The sequence below is a fragment of the Bombyx mori genome, chromosome 23 (assembly GCF_030269925.1).
Source record: "Bombyx mori chromosome 23, ASM3026992v2".
NCBI classification, from domain to species: Eukaryota; Metazoa; Arthropoda; class Insecta; order Lepidoptera; family Bombycidae; genus Bombyx; species Bombyx mori.
In genome coordinates this window covers 799,681-814,828 of record NC_085129.1, presented here as the reverse complement: position 1 = coordinate 814,828, position 15,148 = coordinate 799,681, and the positions used below count along the sequence as shown (strand labels likewise).

General features: G+C 37.8%; 3 protein-coding genes across 4 annotated transcripts; 1 reads left to right on the top strand and 2 right to left on the bottom strand.

Annotated features, from left to right (window-relative positions):
* Positions 1-5,180: 5,180 nt before the first annotated feature.
* On the bottom strand, positions 5,181-7,145 carry LOC101740193 (uncharacterized). Of its 2 annotated transcripts, none has more exons than XM_004927090.5 (2): positions 6,814-7,145; positions 5,181-6,035 (listed from the first exon to the last, which is right to left on the bottom strand). In XM_004927090.5, the coding sequence occupies exons 1-2, from the start codon at positions 6,874-6,876 to the stop codon at positions 5,382-5,384; spliced, it is 717 nt and encodes a 238-aa protein (XP_004927147.1). In that variant the 5' UTR covers positions 6,877-7,145; the 3' UTR covers positions 5,181-5,381. The 2 variants fall into 2 exon arrangements, with proteins under 2 accessions (XP_004927147.1, XP_012546659.1); XM_012691205.4 differs by having other exon boundaries at positions 6,501-7,126.
* Positions 7,146-8,137: 992 nt separating this feature from the next.
* On the top strand, positions 8,138-12,091 carry SOD (Cu/Zn superoxide dismutase). The gene is given in 4 exon segments (NM_001043619.1): positions 8,138-8,319; positions 9,806-9,856; positions 10,712-10,882; positions 11,580-12,091. Coding segments are annotated over 4 exon segments (465 nt in total). The 5' UTR covers positions 8,138-8,253; the 3' UTR covers positions 11,757-12,091.
* Positions 12,092-12,810: 719 nt separating this feature from the next.
* LOC101741811 (uncharacterized) lies at positions 12,811-14,386 on the bottom strand. Its single transcript, XM_004927101.5, has one exon. It carries the CDS (start codon positions 13,944-13,946, stop codon positions 12,924-12,926), a length of 1,023 nt encoding a protein of 340 aa, XP_004927158.2. The 5' UTR covers positions 13,947-14,386; the 3' UTR covers positions 12,811-12,923.
* Between the last annotated feature and the right edge of the window lie 762 nt (positions 14,387-15,148).

The following is a 15,148-nucleotide window of genomic DNA, read 5'->3' as shown; positions in this document are numbered from 1 at the left end:
TCGGCGGCGAGCGCCTCCGCCTCCAGGTCCCAGGGAGGCGTCCCGGCGAGAACGCACGCCGCCTCGAAGGAGACGGTGCGGTATCCACGGATCGCCCTGACCGCGATTGCACGCTGCGGGCGTCGCAGGGCCGCGATGTTCCTGCGAGTCAGGGCGCGGCACCACACGGGGGCCCCATATAGTGCCATGGACCGCACCACCCCCACGTAGAGACGACGTACTACTGCGTCGGGCCCCCCAACGTTTGGCAAGAGCCGGCTCAACGAGCCAGCCGTCGCCATCAGCCGAGGGCCTAACTTCTCGAAGTGAGCGCGGAAGTTCCAACGACCGTCCAATTCGAGGCCGAGGTACCGCAACCCGGTTACCCCAACCTCGACGCGGACGCCTCCAATCACCAGGTGGGCCCCGGGCGGCGGCTCTCTTCCAGCCCTGTGAAACAGCAGGGCCTGGGATTTTTCGAGCGCCACCTCGAGGCCCAACCTCCGAATATTACCGACGACGAATGCCACCCCTGCGCAGGCAAGACGGGCAGACTCATGGTAGTCTTTCCCCCGAGCCATGACTAACGTGTCATCCGCGTAACACACAACGCGTAGGCCCGGGAGAGGGCTGTGAAGGGCACCCCGCAGGACCCAGTCGTAGCCGATATTCCACAGAAGAGGGCCAAGGACCGACCCCTGTGGAACACCGCGCTCGACCGGAAAGCGGAGCACCGCACCCCCGTGTCCGGTGCATACGACCGACCTGTCCTCAAGATAGGATCCGATCAGCCGGCGGAGGTACGCAGGGACGTAGTGATATTCAAGCGCCCCCGCGATCACTGACCAGGGTAAGGTGTTGAAAGCATTGGCAATGTCCAGGGACACTGCCAGAGCCACCCCACTCCGGGCGACAGCTTCATCAGAGAGGGCACGCACGCGCATAATCGCGTCGATGGTAGAGCGGCCCTCTCTGAAGCCGTACTGCTCCGCCGATAGATCGGGCCCCGTCCCAGTCAGGTGCCGGACGATGCGGGTGGCGACGACTCGCTCCAACAATTTTCCCGCCTCGTCCAGCAACACAATGGGGCGGTACCCCGCGGGTGAGTCCGCCGGGCGCCCCTCCTTCCTCAAAAGGACGAGTCTGCCCGTCTTCCACTGGGTCGGAAACCGTCCCGACTCAAGGCAAGCTTCGAAAAGTCGCACAAGCCGGTCCCCCAGAGCACCGAAGACCAAATCCCAGACCCGGCCGTGAATACCATCAGGGCCGGGGGCCGCGTCCTTCCTCCTCATCTTTGACACGGCCGCACGGATCTCTGCCCCCGAAATCTTCGGAGGGGGCACGTCGGCAGGGGCATCACCACCATCGTGACGTGGTGGCGTGCCCATGAAAGGGGGCCGAAAAGTCCCCTCTCCCTGCGGGAACAGCGCAGAAACTATTTCCCGCAGCTGCCGAGGCTGGAGTCGCTCGGTCATCGGGGGAGCCCACGGCCGCAATTTCTTGCGGACAGTTTTGTATGGGCGCCCCCAGGGATCCTGATCGAGCGTCTCCAGGAGCGTCTGCATGCCCTGAGATTTGGCCTCACCGATGGCCAGCCGCAACGCCTCTTGCTTTTGACGGCAGTCGGCGTGCAGCCGGTCCGCCGCCTCCGCAAAGTTGTCATCGCGAAGACGGCGGCGGCGGTGGCGAGCGCTCCGGCGGCGCGCCCGCACGCACTCCTCACGGAGTTGCGCGATATTGGGTGACCACCAGTACGCACCGCCACGCGGAGCGTGGCCACCTACCCGGGGCATCGCTGCATCGCAAGTCCGACACATCGTTCCCCGGAACCAGTCAGCCTCCGACTCCACATCCACAGGGCTCGCGGGCACGGGTGCCCGCGCAGCCACTGCAGCCGCCTCCACCAGGAGCTCCTTATTCAGGCGCTTCAGTGCCCATGCTCCACCACCCTGCCTTATTAACCATGGAGCAGTTATCGAGCCTAAAAGCTATGACGCTCTGAGTCTTCGATCAACAATAGTAACTAGTTACTATTTAACTAGTTGCTAGTTACTATTATTTTTTTATTGCTTAGGTGGGTGGACTAGCTCACAGCCGACCTGGTGTGAAGTGGTTACTGGAGCCCATAAACATCCACAACGTAAAAGCGCCACCCACCTTGAGATATAAGTTCTAAGGTCTAAGTATATTTACAACGGCAGCCCCACCCTTCAAACCGAAACGCGTTACTGCTTCACGGCAGAAATAGGCAGGATGGTGGTACCCACCCGCTAGTTGCTAGTTACTATTTAACTAATTGCTTGTTACTATTTAACTAGTTACTATTTAATATTGTTGATCAAAGCTCGGAGTACTCTTGCCAAGGGACGCAATTCTTTCGCTGCTCCAATGCTGTAGTACTTAACCTAACGAGGGCTGAAATGTTATTTGGTTTAAGCGACATTACGATTAAAGCGCGACATTTATATTTGTAATTAATGAAAAGTCCGTTTTATTTGACATTAGCATCAACAATTCGATGTTTTAATTGAACTTGAATTAAGTTTACCCTATTCAAAATAGCTGAAGAAGTCTTTTTGCTATATAATATTATCCGAATTTTAAATTTTAAAGTGCTCGCCTGTAAAGTTGCAAAAATGTCGCTTAAACCTTAAATAGCCTTTCTTTCCTCAATATATTCACCGACATTTCCGCGACGAAGATATAACATGGTAGGGTGCAACACAAAGCCATAATGCGTTCCAGTTTCAGTGGTGGGGCTAGACGCTGTACCATAGAACTGGAACTTAGAATTAATGTCTCAAGGTGGCATTTAGGTTGTCGATATTTATGGGTTCCGGTAAACTTTTAACATCAGCCGTGAACTAATTCAACCATCTGTGTGCTTACTTGCTTATTGCCAGTTTTTTAACGTTCCCGATAGCGTAAAAGCGACCTTAAATTTGTATGCAGTTGGAACAGCGCCCCTAACGGCAAACGTACGCAAATGTTCCAACACCATACAAATTTGAGTTAACTTTTACGCTACCGCCCTGCCTATTTCTGCCGTGAAGTAGTAATGCGTTTCGATTTGAAAGGCGAGGCAGCCGTTGTAACCAAACTGAGACCTTAGAACTCATATGGCAAAGTGGGTGGCGGCATTTAGGTTATAAATGTCTATGGGCTCCTGTAAGCACTTAACACCAGGTGGGCTGTGAGCTCGTCTACTCATCTGAGCAATAAAAATCTAGACTGGCTTGTTATAATGGGGGGCTACATGAACTGACTCACGGAACGCATGAGGCCGTGTCCACTATCTGTGCGGACCGCTTAACGTATTAATAAAAATCATACCATAATCCTACTTATAAGATACCTCAACGTCCTCAACGTATTTATTGTTATTGTAGCCCCACGAATAACTTCATTGGGTGCTAGAATGCACACAATTGCACATCAATCTATTATTAAAATCGACGGAAGTTACAAGGGAAATATTGTAAAAAGCACAAGATGTTATCTTTGACGAGCTGTCGAGGAAATTCCCAAGCCGGTTGTCAGTAAACTTTTAATTGTTATGTGCACTTTCACCCGATTTCATTCTAAAATAGTAAGTCCTAGTTCAATTACTTACTCTAATGATAGTACTAGGTTTACAGAAAAGGTCGGAAAAAAGGATCGTACAAATTCTGTGATTGCGAAGATTATTATAGGTTTTTTTACATCATAATCGTGATGTCGATAATTGCTGCGGAGCGGTCGCTTAGTCTTAAGAATATTGATGCATTATAATTCGTGAGATAGAGTTCATGATTTCCGATAACAATGTTCGAACTTTACCACCATAGGCAAGGGCGGATCCAGCTTTGGCGCCAGGAGGGGGTCACATAGTCGTGGGCAAGTTAAGAACTTATAATTTAATTTTGATAATAATAGATAATAAATAAATCATGATGTTCCTCAATTAGTCCAAGTTAGTTCAAGTCCTGAAACTAGCTCGGGGGGGTCATGACCCCCATGACCCCCCCCCCTGGATCCACCGTTGACCATAGGTTGCCACTTTAAATTACTTTAAATATCAGTGTGCTTAGTGCGAGTTTTTTTACGTTCTCGATAGCTTAAAAGTTAGCTCATATAATTTGTATGGAATTGGAACGTTTGCCTACGTTTGCCGTAACGGGCGCTGTTCCAACTGCATACAAAATTGAGTTAACTTTTACGCTATCGAGAACGTTAAAAAACTCACACTAAGCACACAGGTGAGTCATCAATATAGGGTGTGGTTTTATTTATTTTAAAGCTAGCGATTTCATATATATTTTTATTCTTTTTTATTGCTTCTATGTGTGGACGAGCTCACAGCCCACCTGGTGTTAAGTGGTTACTGGAGCCCATAGACATCTACAACGTAAATGCGCCACACACCTTGAGATACAGTTCTAAGTTCTCAGTATAGTCACAACGGCTGCCCCACCCTTCAAACCGAAACGCATTACTGCTTCACGGCAGAAATAGGCGGGGCGGTGGTACCCACCCGTGCGGACTCACAAGAGGTCCTACCACCAGTAATTACGCAAATTATAATTTTGCGGGTTTGATTTTTATTGCACGATGTTATTCCTTCACCGTGGAAGTCAATCGTGAACATTTGTTGAGTACGTATTTCATTAGAAAAATTGGTACCCGCCAGCGGGATTCGAACACCGGTGCATCGCTCGATACGAATTAATAAGCTGTTCCTGCATATTAGAACAAGATGTAATAAATAAATAGCATTAAGTACATCGACTACCATTGAAAAGAAAATGCATATAAAATTTATTATAATAAAAAGATGCGTAATGCGACTCTTGGTTTCTTCAATTACATTCAGAAATTATGAAAGACAACGTCATTTTCCCGGTATTACCAGTTTCTTGTGTCACTGTTTGGTTAATAATCTGTCGATTTGTCTGTTCGTCTTCCTTTAAGCCACGACTTTTAAATTTTGATTTTTTTTAATAAATAGTCGTTAATATATGCACGACACGCTAAAAGCGTGTGTGTAAAACGCAATACCCCTAGTTTTTTAACGAAATATAGAAAATCCCTATACTTTTATTTCAAACTTGCATTGAACAAGATATTATTCATTATCGTGAATAGTATTTAGGATATTGGATTTATTTCGGCTACAAGCTGTATACAATGGAATTTAAAAAATATACTAAATCAAATACAAGTTATTTCAACTTAAATGTTTTTAATAAGTTAGTGACTGCTGGTCCAAAACAAAACCAGTTATCAGATAGACAACAAATCAAACTCAGCAAGTTTGCCTTTATTCAGTGATGACGTTGTTCTCAATGAACAAGGATAAGATCCTGAATTGTTTTCTCTATCTATTTTTAACAGAGCTCAGTGAATTATTTTTGCAAAGACATTCAGTTTTCAGGTTCCTTGGGTTTCTCTGTTCTATTAGCAATTTTAATTTTTATACAAGACATTTCATCTTCTTTTGAAGCTAAATCAATTGTCAACTCTCCTAAACCCAACTCCGGCTCTTTCTTCTTAAGCCTTTCTATTTCTTCTTCTCGCAATAGTTTCACCCCAGACAGCTCCTGAACTCTCATCAAATTCTGAATCCACTTCTGGTTTTGTAGCCGGAGAGGGCCATTACTCTCTGCCTCTCTCAACTCTTTTGTCAACTGTGTTATATTCTGGATATTCTTCTTCAATTCTTCATCATTTTCTTTGTCCTTTTGAGATTTCATGAGGACATGGTCACGATCAGCTGAGCTGTTCAATAACCTTGTCTCTAGCTGACTGTCTTCAGACTCATAAATCCTATTCATCTTTTCTATTTCACCCCAGGCTATATTGGAAACTACAGAGCTGCAGGCAACAGATGATGCTCTAGTGCTCCTACTGAATACACTAGATAAGTCATCATCTCCATTATAATCATTTCCTAGTTTCACAAACTGAAGGTCTTCATGTCCAAATGGAAATTCACAGTCATCATTTTCGCACATCAAAAATTTTTCAGTAAAATTGATGAAGTATAATTTAATTTGACAGTTGCACAGAGGGCAGGTCTGTAATGAAATTTAAATTTAGAGGTGTTCCTAATATAATATTTAATATGTCAAGTGTATGTATTTTATAGTTTGTCCAAAAACATGCTTTATTTTGGCTCCGTACTTCGTTTTAAAAACTACTGCTACTGCTGCCAACATAGACATCAACAGTGCCAAAGGATATCCAAACCACTGACTATTATATGATAAAGACAGCATTTTAGACTGATGACTGGATAAGGATAATGCATTTTTGATTGCATAGAAAAATAGACAACCATGTATTCTCCTCTGATATGATATTAGATAGTTCTCGGTTTGACTTCAAACAAATCTTTGTAGCTCTCCACTTAGCTTTTACAGAGTTACATGAGTTACATACTAGTCTCCCAAATGGTATCAACATAATTAAGAATTCAGTGATAAGTGATATTTATCATAGCTTTTATAGGCTTATACTAAATTTACTCTAAAATATATTACTTTCATAATACAGATTCACTGCTTGACACTGGCTGAAGGCTCATCATAACAACAAATCCAGCATTGATGGCATCCAACAGATCCCAGTGACATTCAACATGTCTTATTTACATAATATTAGTCTTAATATTTAGTAACTTCTTAACATTAAGTATCCATAAATGCTGTTAGACTAATACTACCCATTGTAGTATTGCAAGTTAACGTATAAAAATAAATCCAAAGTTGGTATAATAAATTAAAAAGACTTTATAACTGAATGATTGTCTCTGACTTCCTCTCCGTAGAACATGAACTATATTTTATTACTTACATTAGGATTATTAGGAAAAGATACAGAATCACAATCTACATCTAGTGAAGATTCAGAATCCATCACTAGAAAAGGGCTGAAAATAAATGGTTAAAATCAATCCTTCATGTGGCTTTTAATGGCTGATGCTGTCCTATTTTTATTTCGCCCTGTTAATTATTGTTAGGTGATATTTTAGGTCTAATGCAAACCAATCCAAGGATTTACATTGTTGTTAGAAGCAGAAGCTATAAATAGGTGGTGAAAATTTCTTGGCAAATTCGAGCAAAGGCAAATTCATAGACTAAACACTATTTCGGCAAATTAGTAGTAGTTTAATTTTTCCAGCTAGAGAGGCAAAGGAATCATACCATACAGCGTAATCTTTTTATTCTGTGCGTGTGTTTGTCACTGAACTCCTAAACGGCTGGACCAATTTTGATGTAATTTTCTGTATACCTTCAGATGGATTCGAGAATGGTTTAGATTTACCAATCATATGGCGCCCGGCAGAGGGCGCTGCAGTCGGTATATCTAGGTTATATAAATTTCCTAGAAATAATTTATATGACAAAACAACGTTTGCCGGGCCAGCTAGTCTTTTATATATTATATTTTTATATGAAAAATGATATTATAAAATGAAATAAAGTTGGTTAGAAACATGGCATAAAATGAAATGATAATAATATGTGTCTATTAAGTGTTTCTTCAGGTTTAAATGCGTAAATAACGGTGGTTTATTAACTGTTTAGTATCTATGAAAGTGCATAAATGTGGGAAAATAAAACCAAACCGCTGGACGTAACTTCTTGGGATCCTTTTTTACTGATGGTAGGACCTTTTGTGAGTCCGCACAGGTAGGTACCACCACCCTGCCTATTTCTGCCGTGTAGCAGTTATGCGTTTCGGTTTGAAGGGTGGGGCAGCCGTTGTAACTATACTTGAGACCTTAGAACTTATATCTCAAGGTGGGTGGCGCATTTACGTTGTATATGTCTATAGGCTTCAGTAACCACTTAACCAGGTGGGCTATGAGCCCCATCTAAGTCCACTCATCGAAGAAATAAAATAAAATAAACTTCCAAAAAGTCCACTGAAAAAGTCTCAGTAAATGACCACCATTTTACTGAAATTATGTTTCATCCTATATCATCTCTTTTCATTTTATTTGTCTCAAATTAATCATCTTCATTTCATTTCACTCCACATTATCATTTTTCATAAAAATAAGAATAAAAATTAAAATAAGACTACCTACAGGTCTTAGTTACCAGGTCATAAAATCCCCTAAAAAAAAATCTGTATAGTCATTTGTCAATCAATTTTGTCATTGTCACAGTTTAATTGGACTCTGAAGTAGTGTGAAAGTGTTAGCGGTTTTTCTTGTAAAACTGATTTATAATATTAAATATTTTTTAATCTTGCTATACTCTAAATATAACATAATACAATATCACAATGCCCGCCAAAGCAGTTTGCGTACTTCGTGGTGATGTTAGCGGAACTGTTTTCTTCGATCAGCAGGTATTACCAACGACTCCAATATTAAGTTACTAAATAAATTGTATTACGTATGTACTTAGGGTTATTTAACCATATAAAATAAATTCGTAAGTATGTACTTTAACATTAATAATACACACTTTTATTAATGAACCAATATTAAATATATTAATGAGAAATTTGTGTCTGTTATAATACCGGCCGACATTTTTATGTACCTACCTACCTGGTTGAAGATGGTTCTAGAAGTCAATTGTTTTTTTGCGTTTTTACTGACTGGTTTTTTATTTTGCTTTATAATATCGTACAGTACAGTTTTTTTATTTTATTAGGAATGGTAATGTCCTCATAAATGCAGTCCAGTATTAAGCAGTTACTGCAGCCTATGCACTCCAGTACTTATAGTGTGTTGGACGGTTGAATTTGAGTGGACTGGGTTCTGGGGTGAGAGGCTATTTAAAAACATTGCTTCATGGTTAATATAATTATATTGCATATACTTTGTAAACTATTACACCATTATAATATTTTATTTTTACAAAACTCTAATATGTTGCTCTGTCCGTGTCTAGATGATAAGTCATTGTCTACACTGACGAGAAGACAATCATCTGTTTTAAATATTTAAATAAGCATTCCAATATTTGAAACTGTAACCTTACATGTGTTAAGTGTTGCCTACCATTACTTTTATATTCAAACTCCATCATAGTGGCACCAATATTTATAAACAAATAAAATATTTATTCAAGCATTTCCTCATTTATTAAAATTAAAGAAAGTGCTATGTTGGAATTACAAATACACTAAGTAAAATTTAATATTAATATAATCATTCTGTACAGTTAGTTGTCAGTGTAGAACATTTTTCTTGATTAATGATTCAAAATAATTTAGTTTAAGAAGTGAGTTTTCAATCTTTACATAAAGTTACCCATAAATTACGATTTGTTTTAAATTTTCCTTATACTCTGGATGCTTAGTAACCTTGTCATATATGTTGATTGAAAAACTTATCTTGCATGAAAAAATACTTAAAATGATTTCATGGTAATAATACATTATTAGATTAGAAAAATGTAACACTAAATTCAATCATACTTGAAAAAATGAAAAACATTTTCTAAAGCCAATCATCTTTGTGTGACATTTGAAAAGACCAGACTGTTCTCATGACTTTGTATTTAAATATTCTACATAAGTATTAATCCTGACAATGAAATGAGGATATTTTTTGGATTATCCTCTTATTCTTTTTCAGTATTTTTAGTTGACGATTGTTAAGGATGTATAAAAGGTGTTGTTTTTGTAATATATGTATAAGGAAAATTTACCTTACAAACTTAATATAAAATAAACAAAAAACATTTCAAACTGAAAAGTTGATATATATATAATAAGTAATAAGAAATAAGTTATTGATCAATAATTAATTTTTTTTCTGATAATTACAGTCAGACTGATGAGAGAAAAAAACAACGTTTTAAATAATGCCTTTCAATTACAGGATGAAAAGTCACCTGTTGTTGTTTCTGGAGAGGTCCAGGGCTTGACTAAGGTTTGTATGTGATGTTACTACGAAACTTATTACTTAGTACAAATAGGCTTTGACAGGCTATCAAATTAGGACAACTGACTGGGGACTGTATGACTGCTAAAACAAAAACAAAATTTATTCTCATTTCCTGAATTCCACTCATTCAATGTGACACCATAACGGAAGTGCTGCTTGCTCTCTTTGAGCCCTGTAGTGTATATAATTGCTATCCAGACGTCAAAATTGAAATTTATCTTGAGCCAAAAATAATCAATTATCAATTTGGCTCATAACTGTTCAATCATATACAAAAGCAAGAATTCGGCAGGAAGCAGGAAGTCATAATTAAAAAGTGTCAAGAAAATGGAGTCGGCCTGTCTCTTTAATACTTGTTTTGTATTTTTTTATCTGTAGTGTCTATTTTTTTTTCAAAGTACAAAAAAATATAATTATAGTTATCACTTGTAAAATCCCAATGTAAATAGGTAATGTTAACAAATAAGAATAATTAAACTGTTTATAGTCAAATGACCTTGCAATGATAGTGATTGTGTATAATGTACATACAATTACTGAATATGATAATATGGAAGCTTGTATCGAACTAGCAAGTCATTATTCTTTAAACATTGATAGTAAAAAAATAATGTTGTAATAATAACTGATAAAGAAATTGGTTTTAATTATTGAGAATAGTGTAGTCAATATTCAGAACTTTCAGGTGGTTTTAACACGTAATGTAAAAAAATATATTACATATTGACTTGTTTAACAGTTAACATGAAGAAATACAACAATGCAAAATAAGCTTCATGTATTCATTCTGAAAATCTGGGCATCATCTACTATGGTAATGAATAAACTTTACTGTTAAAGGGTAAACACGGTTTCCATGTGCACGAATTTGGTGACAACACAAACGGTTGCACATCAGCTGGAGCTCATTTCAACCCTGAAAAACAAGATCATGGTGGTCCCAGTTCTGCTGTACGCCATGTCGGCGACCTCGGTAACATTGAGGCAATTGAAGACTCTGGAGTCACTAAAGTAAGTACCATCATTTTGATGACCTCAACAACTTGATATGTTAAATAGCAACATCATTCTCAAATTTGTCATCACTTTAGTTTTAATATGTACTAATGTTATGTAATTTGTTATATTATCTCCACTATTTGTAATAATGGAGACTGGTTATGCTGCTGACCACCATCAGACAATATTAAAGTCTCATGGTCATTTTTAATGACTAACCTACTCTTCAAACCGGAATGTATTCTCAATGCTTCACAATAGAAATAAATAAGCCAGTGTAGTTTACCAATGCAAGCTTACAATGTAAATTAATCACTACCACCACCAATGTTATGAGAATATGCAATTTGTTGGCTATTCCTGCCACCCAGCAGTCTCTCGTTAAACCTGTAATTTCATTTTCAAAAGAGTACTTAAAGCGTTAATTAAATATTTTTACTGGTGGTGGTAGGTACCACCGCCCCGCCCATTTCTGCCGTGAAGCAGTAATGCGTTTCGGCTTGAAGGGTGGGGCAGCTGTTGTAACTATACTGAGACCTTAGAACTTATATCTCAAGGTGTGTGGCGCATTTACGTTGTAGATGTCTATGGGTTCCAGTAACCACTTAACACCAGGTGGGCTGTGAGCTCGTCCACACACCTTGGCAATAAAAATAAAAAGATTTTTAGAAACATTTTTGAAAATAGTTAAAAATCTCTATATTTACAGGTATCAATCCAAGATTCCCAGATCTCTCTTCATGGACCTAACAGCATCATTGGTCGCACTTTAGTTGTCCATGCTGACCCTGATGACTTGGGACTCGGTGGCCATGAGCTAAGTAAGACCACTGGTAATGCCGGTGGCCGTATTGCTTGTGGAGTCATTGGCTTGGCCAAGATTTAAATACATACATTTTTCATATGTTGGGCTTGGTACTACAATATTTAGTGACTTCATGATATTTTGAATACTAATTTTTGTTTAAATTTCACCTACATAAATAAAAAACCCAGTGTCTTTGACGGTAATATTAGTCCATCTGATAGTGAAAAGATGTAAGCATAATCAGTTGTAGTAGTAAGTAAGTCTATAGGAGGTTATAAAATTATTTTTAATAGCATTCCTGAAGTTATGCAATATTGCAATCTTTGGCTTCACATTATCCTTGGTGCAGGCGTTTATGTATCTCAGTGTATACTTGTTTTCTTGTTTTGTTATAATAAAGTTTTGAAAATGTTGTTACCTTGTTTTCTTAATTATTGATAGCTCCGTAAATAGGTAGCTGCAATTTGACGAGTGATTGTTTTAAAGGATAGATGTTTACACAGATATATCACTGGAACTTAAAGTTTATATACTCTTTATATAATTAAATCTTAAAATTACTAGACTGACATAGAAGCGTAATTAATGTTTTTCATAAGTTTGTATGTTTGGCAATTCTTTAACATGTTCCACAGTATCTTCAGACATAATGAGGTATCAATAGATTTGTCATAAGTTGTGGAAGTAACACATTAATATGTCTAAAAACATCAAATAGTTTTACCAAAAATATTTAAGGGTTAGTAAAAAAGGAGATAACCAAGAAACAAATCATATTTTTGTTAATTTAAATATAAACATAAGTCTTGTAGGCACAAATAACAAAAAAACCTGAGTATGTTTGTCACATGCCCTTCCACACTAGTATTTAATACGGGAATTAATGAGATAACATTAATGTAATATGATGTTGTCAGTCATAGAGATTGGAAGCCTTGTTTTTCTCATTTCTATGATGAAGCAATTACTTTGTGTGATCTCAGGGTAAGAACCATTATACATGGCAAAATAAATGACATTTTAATCATGATGTCTATAGCTTCTAGTATCTGTGGAGTATTGGATAGACTGTGAACACATTGCATTATAAACTTCATTGAAATTGTCTTCTTTAAAGAAACTATAATAAAAATTGTGAGAAAAACAGTTAATTTTATTATTACCAAATAAACATTATTTATGAGCAACAGTTGCACAAAATAAAATTCATTTTTGGACAGTATGAGCTGTCACAATTCACAACTGCTATGAATATATCAACTGTCCAATTGAATATAACATATTATTTTCTTGACTAAAAAATATATTACAACTTGAATCATGACTTTGAAACATCTTCGGACTGCTATAACTCCATCTCCAATAGCTATGATTGCAGCTTTGTATACTGATTGATGCCCAATAATCATCCAAGTCTCTAGATTTTACATAATCTGTTATAATGTTGCATAGCTTTTGTAATACAGTAGGTGAGAAGTAACCTTCAACAATTATAACTGAAATGTTTGTTGAATGTAATGAACGTTCACTCTCAGGTGGACAGTAAGTACTAATGTATGTCTCGTACTGTGACAGGTTACCATTGTGTGCAAGTATTCCAGTCCACTCAACCAATTCATCGATACTGGCATGTGAAACTGATGGTATTTCAGTTATGGTAGGTGATACTGTTTTCAAAACTGGAGGTTTTGCAGTTACTTTGTAGTTAAGTTCATAAAAATACTTAGCTATGGTTGATGGACAAATATCTTCATTTGTTGGCTCCCATATAACATCAAAATCAAATTTCCCCAACTTCTTAAGACCTTGACGTATTTTATCATAATTTTTTATTTCTTTCAATTTTATTGATACCTCATAGTAATTATGAGGGCGCTTGTGGCCTTCAAATCCTAGTGTTTGAAAATCATATTCTAGAATGTGTAATATCAGAATTCCCTCCGGCGTTACAGCAAAGCAATTTTGTATGACACAGTTTCTCTCACTTGATAAACAATACAAGTATCCATTTTTAACAAAAGTATTTATAAAAATAGGTTCAATTATTTCCATAAGCGAACAATCATTTATTCTGTAGTATACACTATCCTCCGTAATTGTGTCTTTGATGAAACTCGGCATCTGTGTAGTATCCGGGCATGTAACTATAATACTTTGATAATAATCATTCATTTTGATGAACTTCTGTACCGATTCTAATGTTATACTTTTATTCGACGTACAATAAACTTTAGGTGGCGGGAAATCCCATACTTCTGGACACAACATATTTCTTTTCAATTAATGAAATGAGTTTTATAAAAATATATAACAATTTTTTATAGATCAATTTTAATAATTTAGTTTACACTTAACTAAATCTTAAGTTAGACATTAGTCAATTTGTTAGGTTATGGTTATAATAATATAGGCACTTATTTTGGAAGTTGGGTTTTGTTTTGAAAACTTATTGTCAAAATGGTGATGTTATTAGTAGTGATTCCATTTTTCAAACTGCAAAAGCAAAAGTATCGTACCATCCAGCCTAATATTTTATCATTTTGTATGTGAAAATGATAATTATGAAATGAAATGAAGATGAGATGATAAGGGATGAAATATAATCTCAGTAAAATGGTGGTTATTTACTGACACTTTTTCAGTGGACTTTTTGGAGAATTCCGAGAAGCTACGTCCAGCGGCTTTCTTTCATTTTCCCACATTAAGCACTGTCACAGATACCGGTAAAATGGGGTGATTAGGGACAATTTCCAACTTTATGAACAATTTTAAGGTAGTTGTTGATGTTTAAAATGCTATATCAGGATCAAAATGATTAAGTCTTGGGGGTATCTTTGTTATCCAATTTAAAGCTATGCAATTAGCACTCCTGTATAAGCAAAAAAAGCATAAATAGGTGCTATCCCTATTTACCCAGAAATTGCGGTTATTAGGGACGAAATTAGTGTTAATAGAGAAATTTGCTAGGGCTGGCACTCCTTGTATTTCATTTATTTATTTGGCGGATGTCACCTCAATTATAGGTGCATTCGACAGTGCATTGACAATAAAAAAATATATAACTAAAACTTAATTACACTTATGAGTATACATATTTATGAGTAATTTATATTTACTTGCGAAATTATCCGCGACGGATTTTTCCTGTAAGTTGAAAAATCACTTAAAGTTAGATCAGCGCAATCGGACTACTCCAAATGAACATTGACGGAGACCGCTCTACCGTGGCCATTATTGTAGTCGCAAACGATTCTGTTTAAGGGAGAGTAAGCACCTAAATTCGAACGAGCGGGCTTTCTTATAAGTAGTTTATATTTCTTCGTTCTTAGTAAGCGCTTAGGGGCTGATATTTTTATCTGGGTTAAAAGATTAGGAGTGTCCGTTATTCCATGGATTAATCAGGTGGATACCCCCACTCTGAACAAATATTAATACATTTTATTATGTATTAATTAGACATTTTTGTCCAC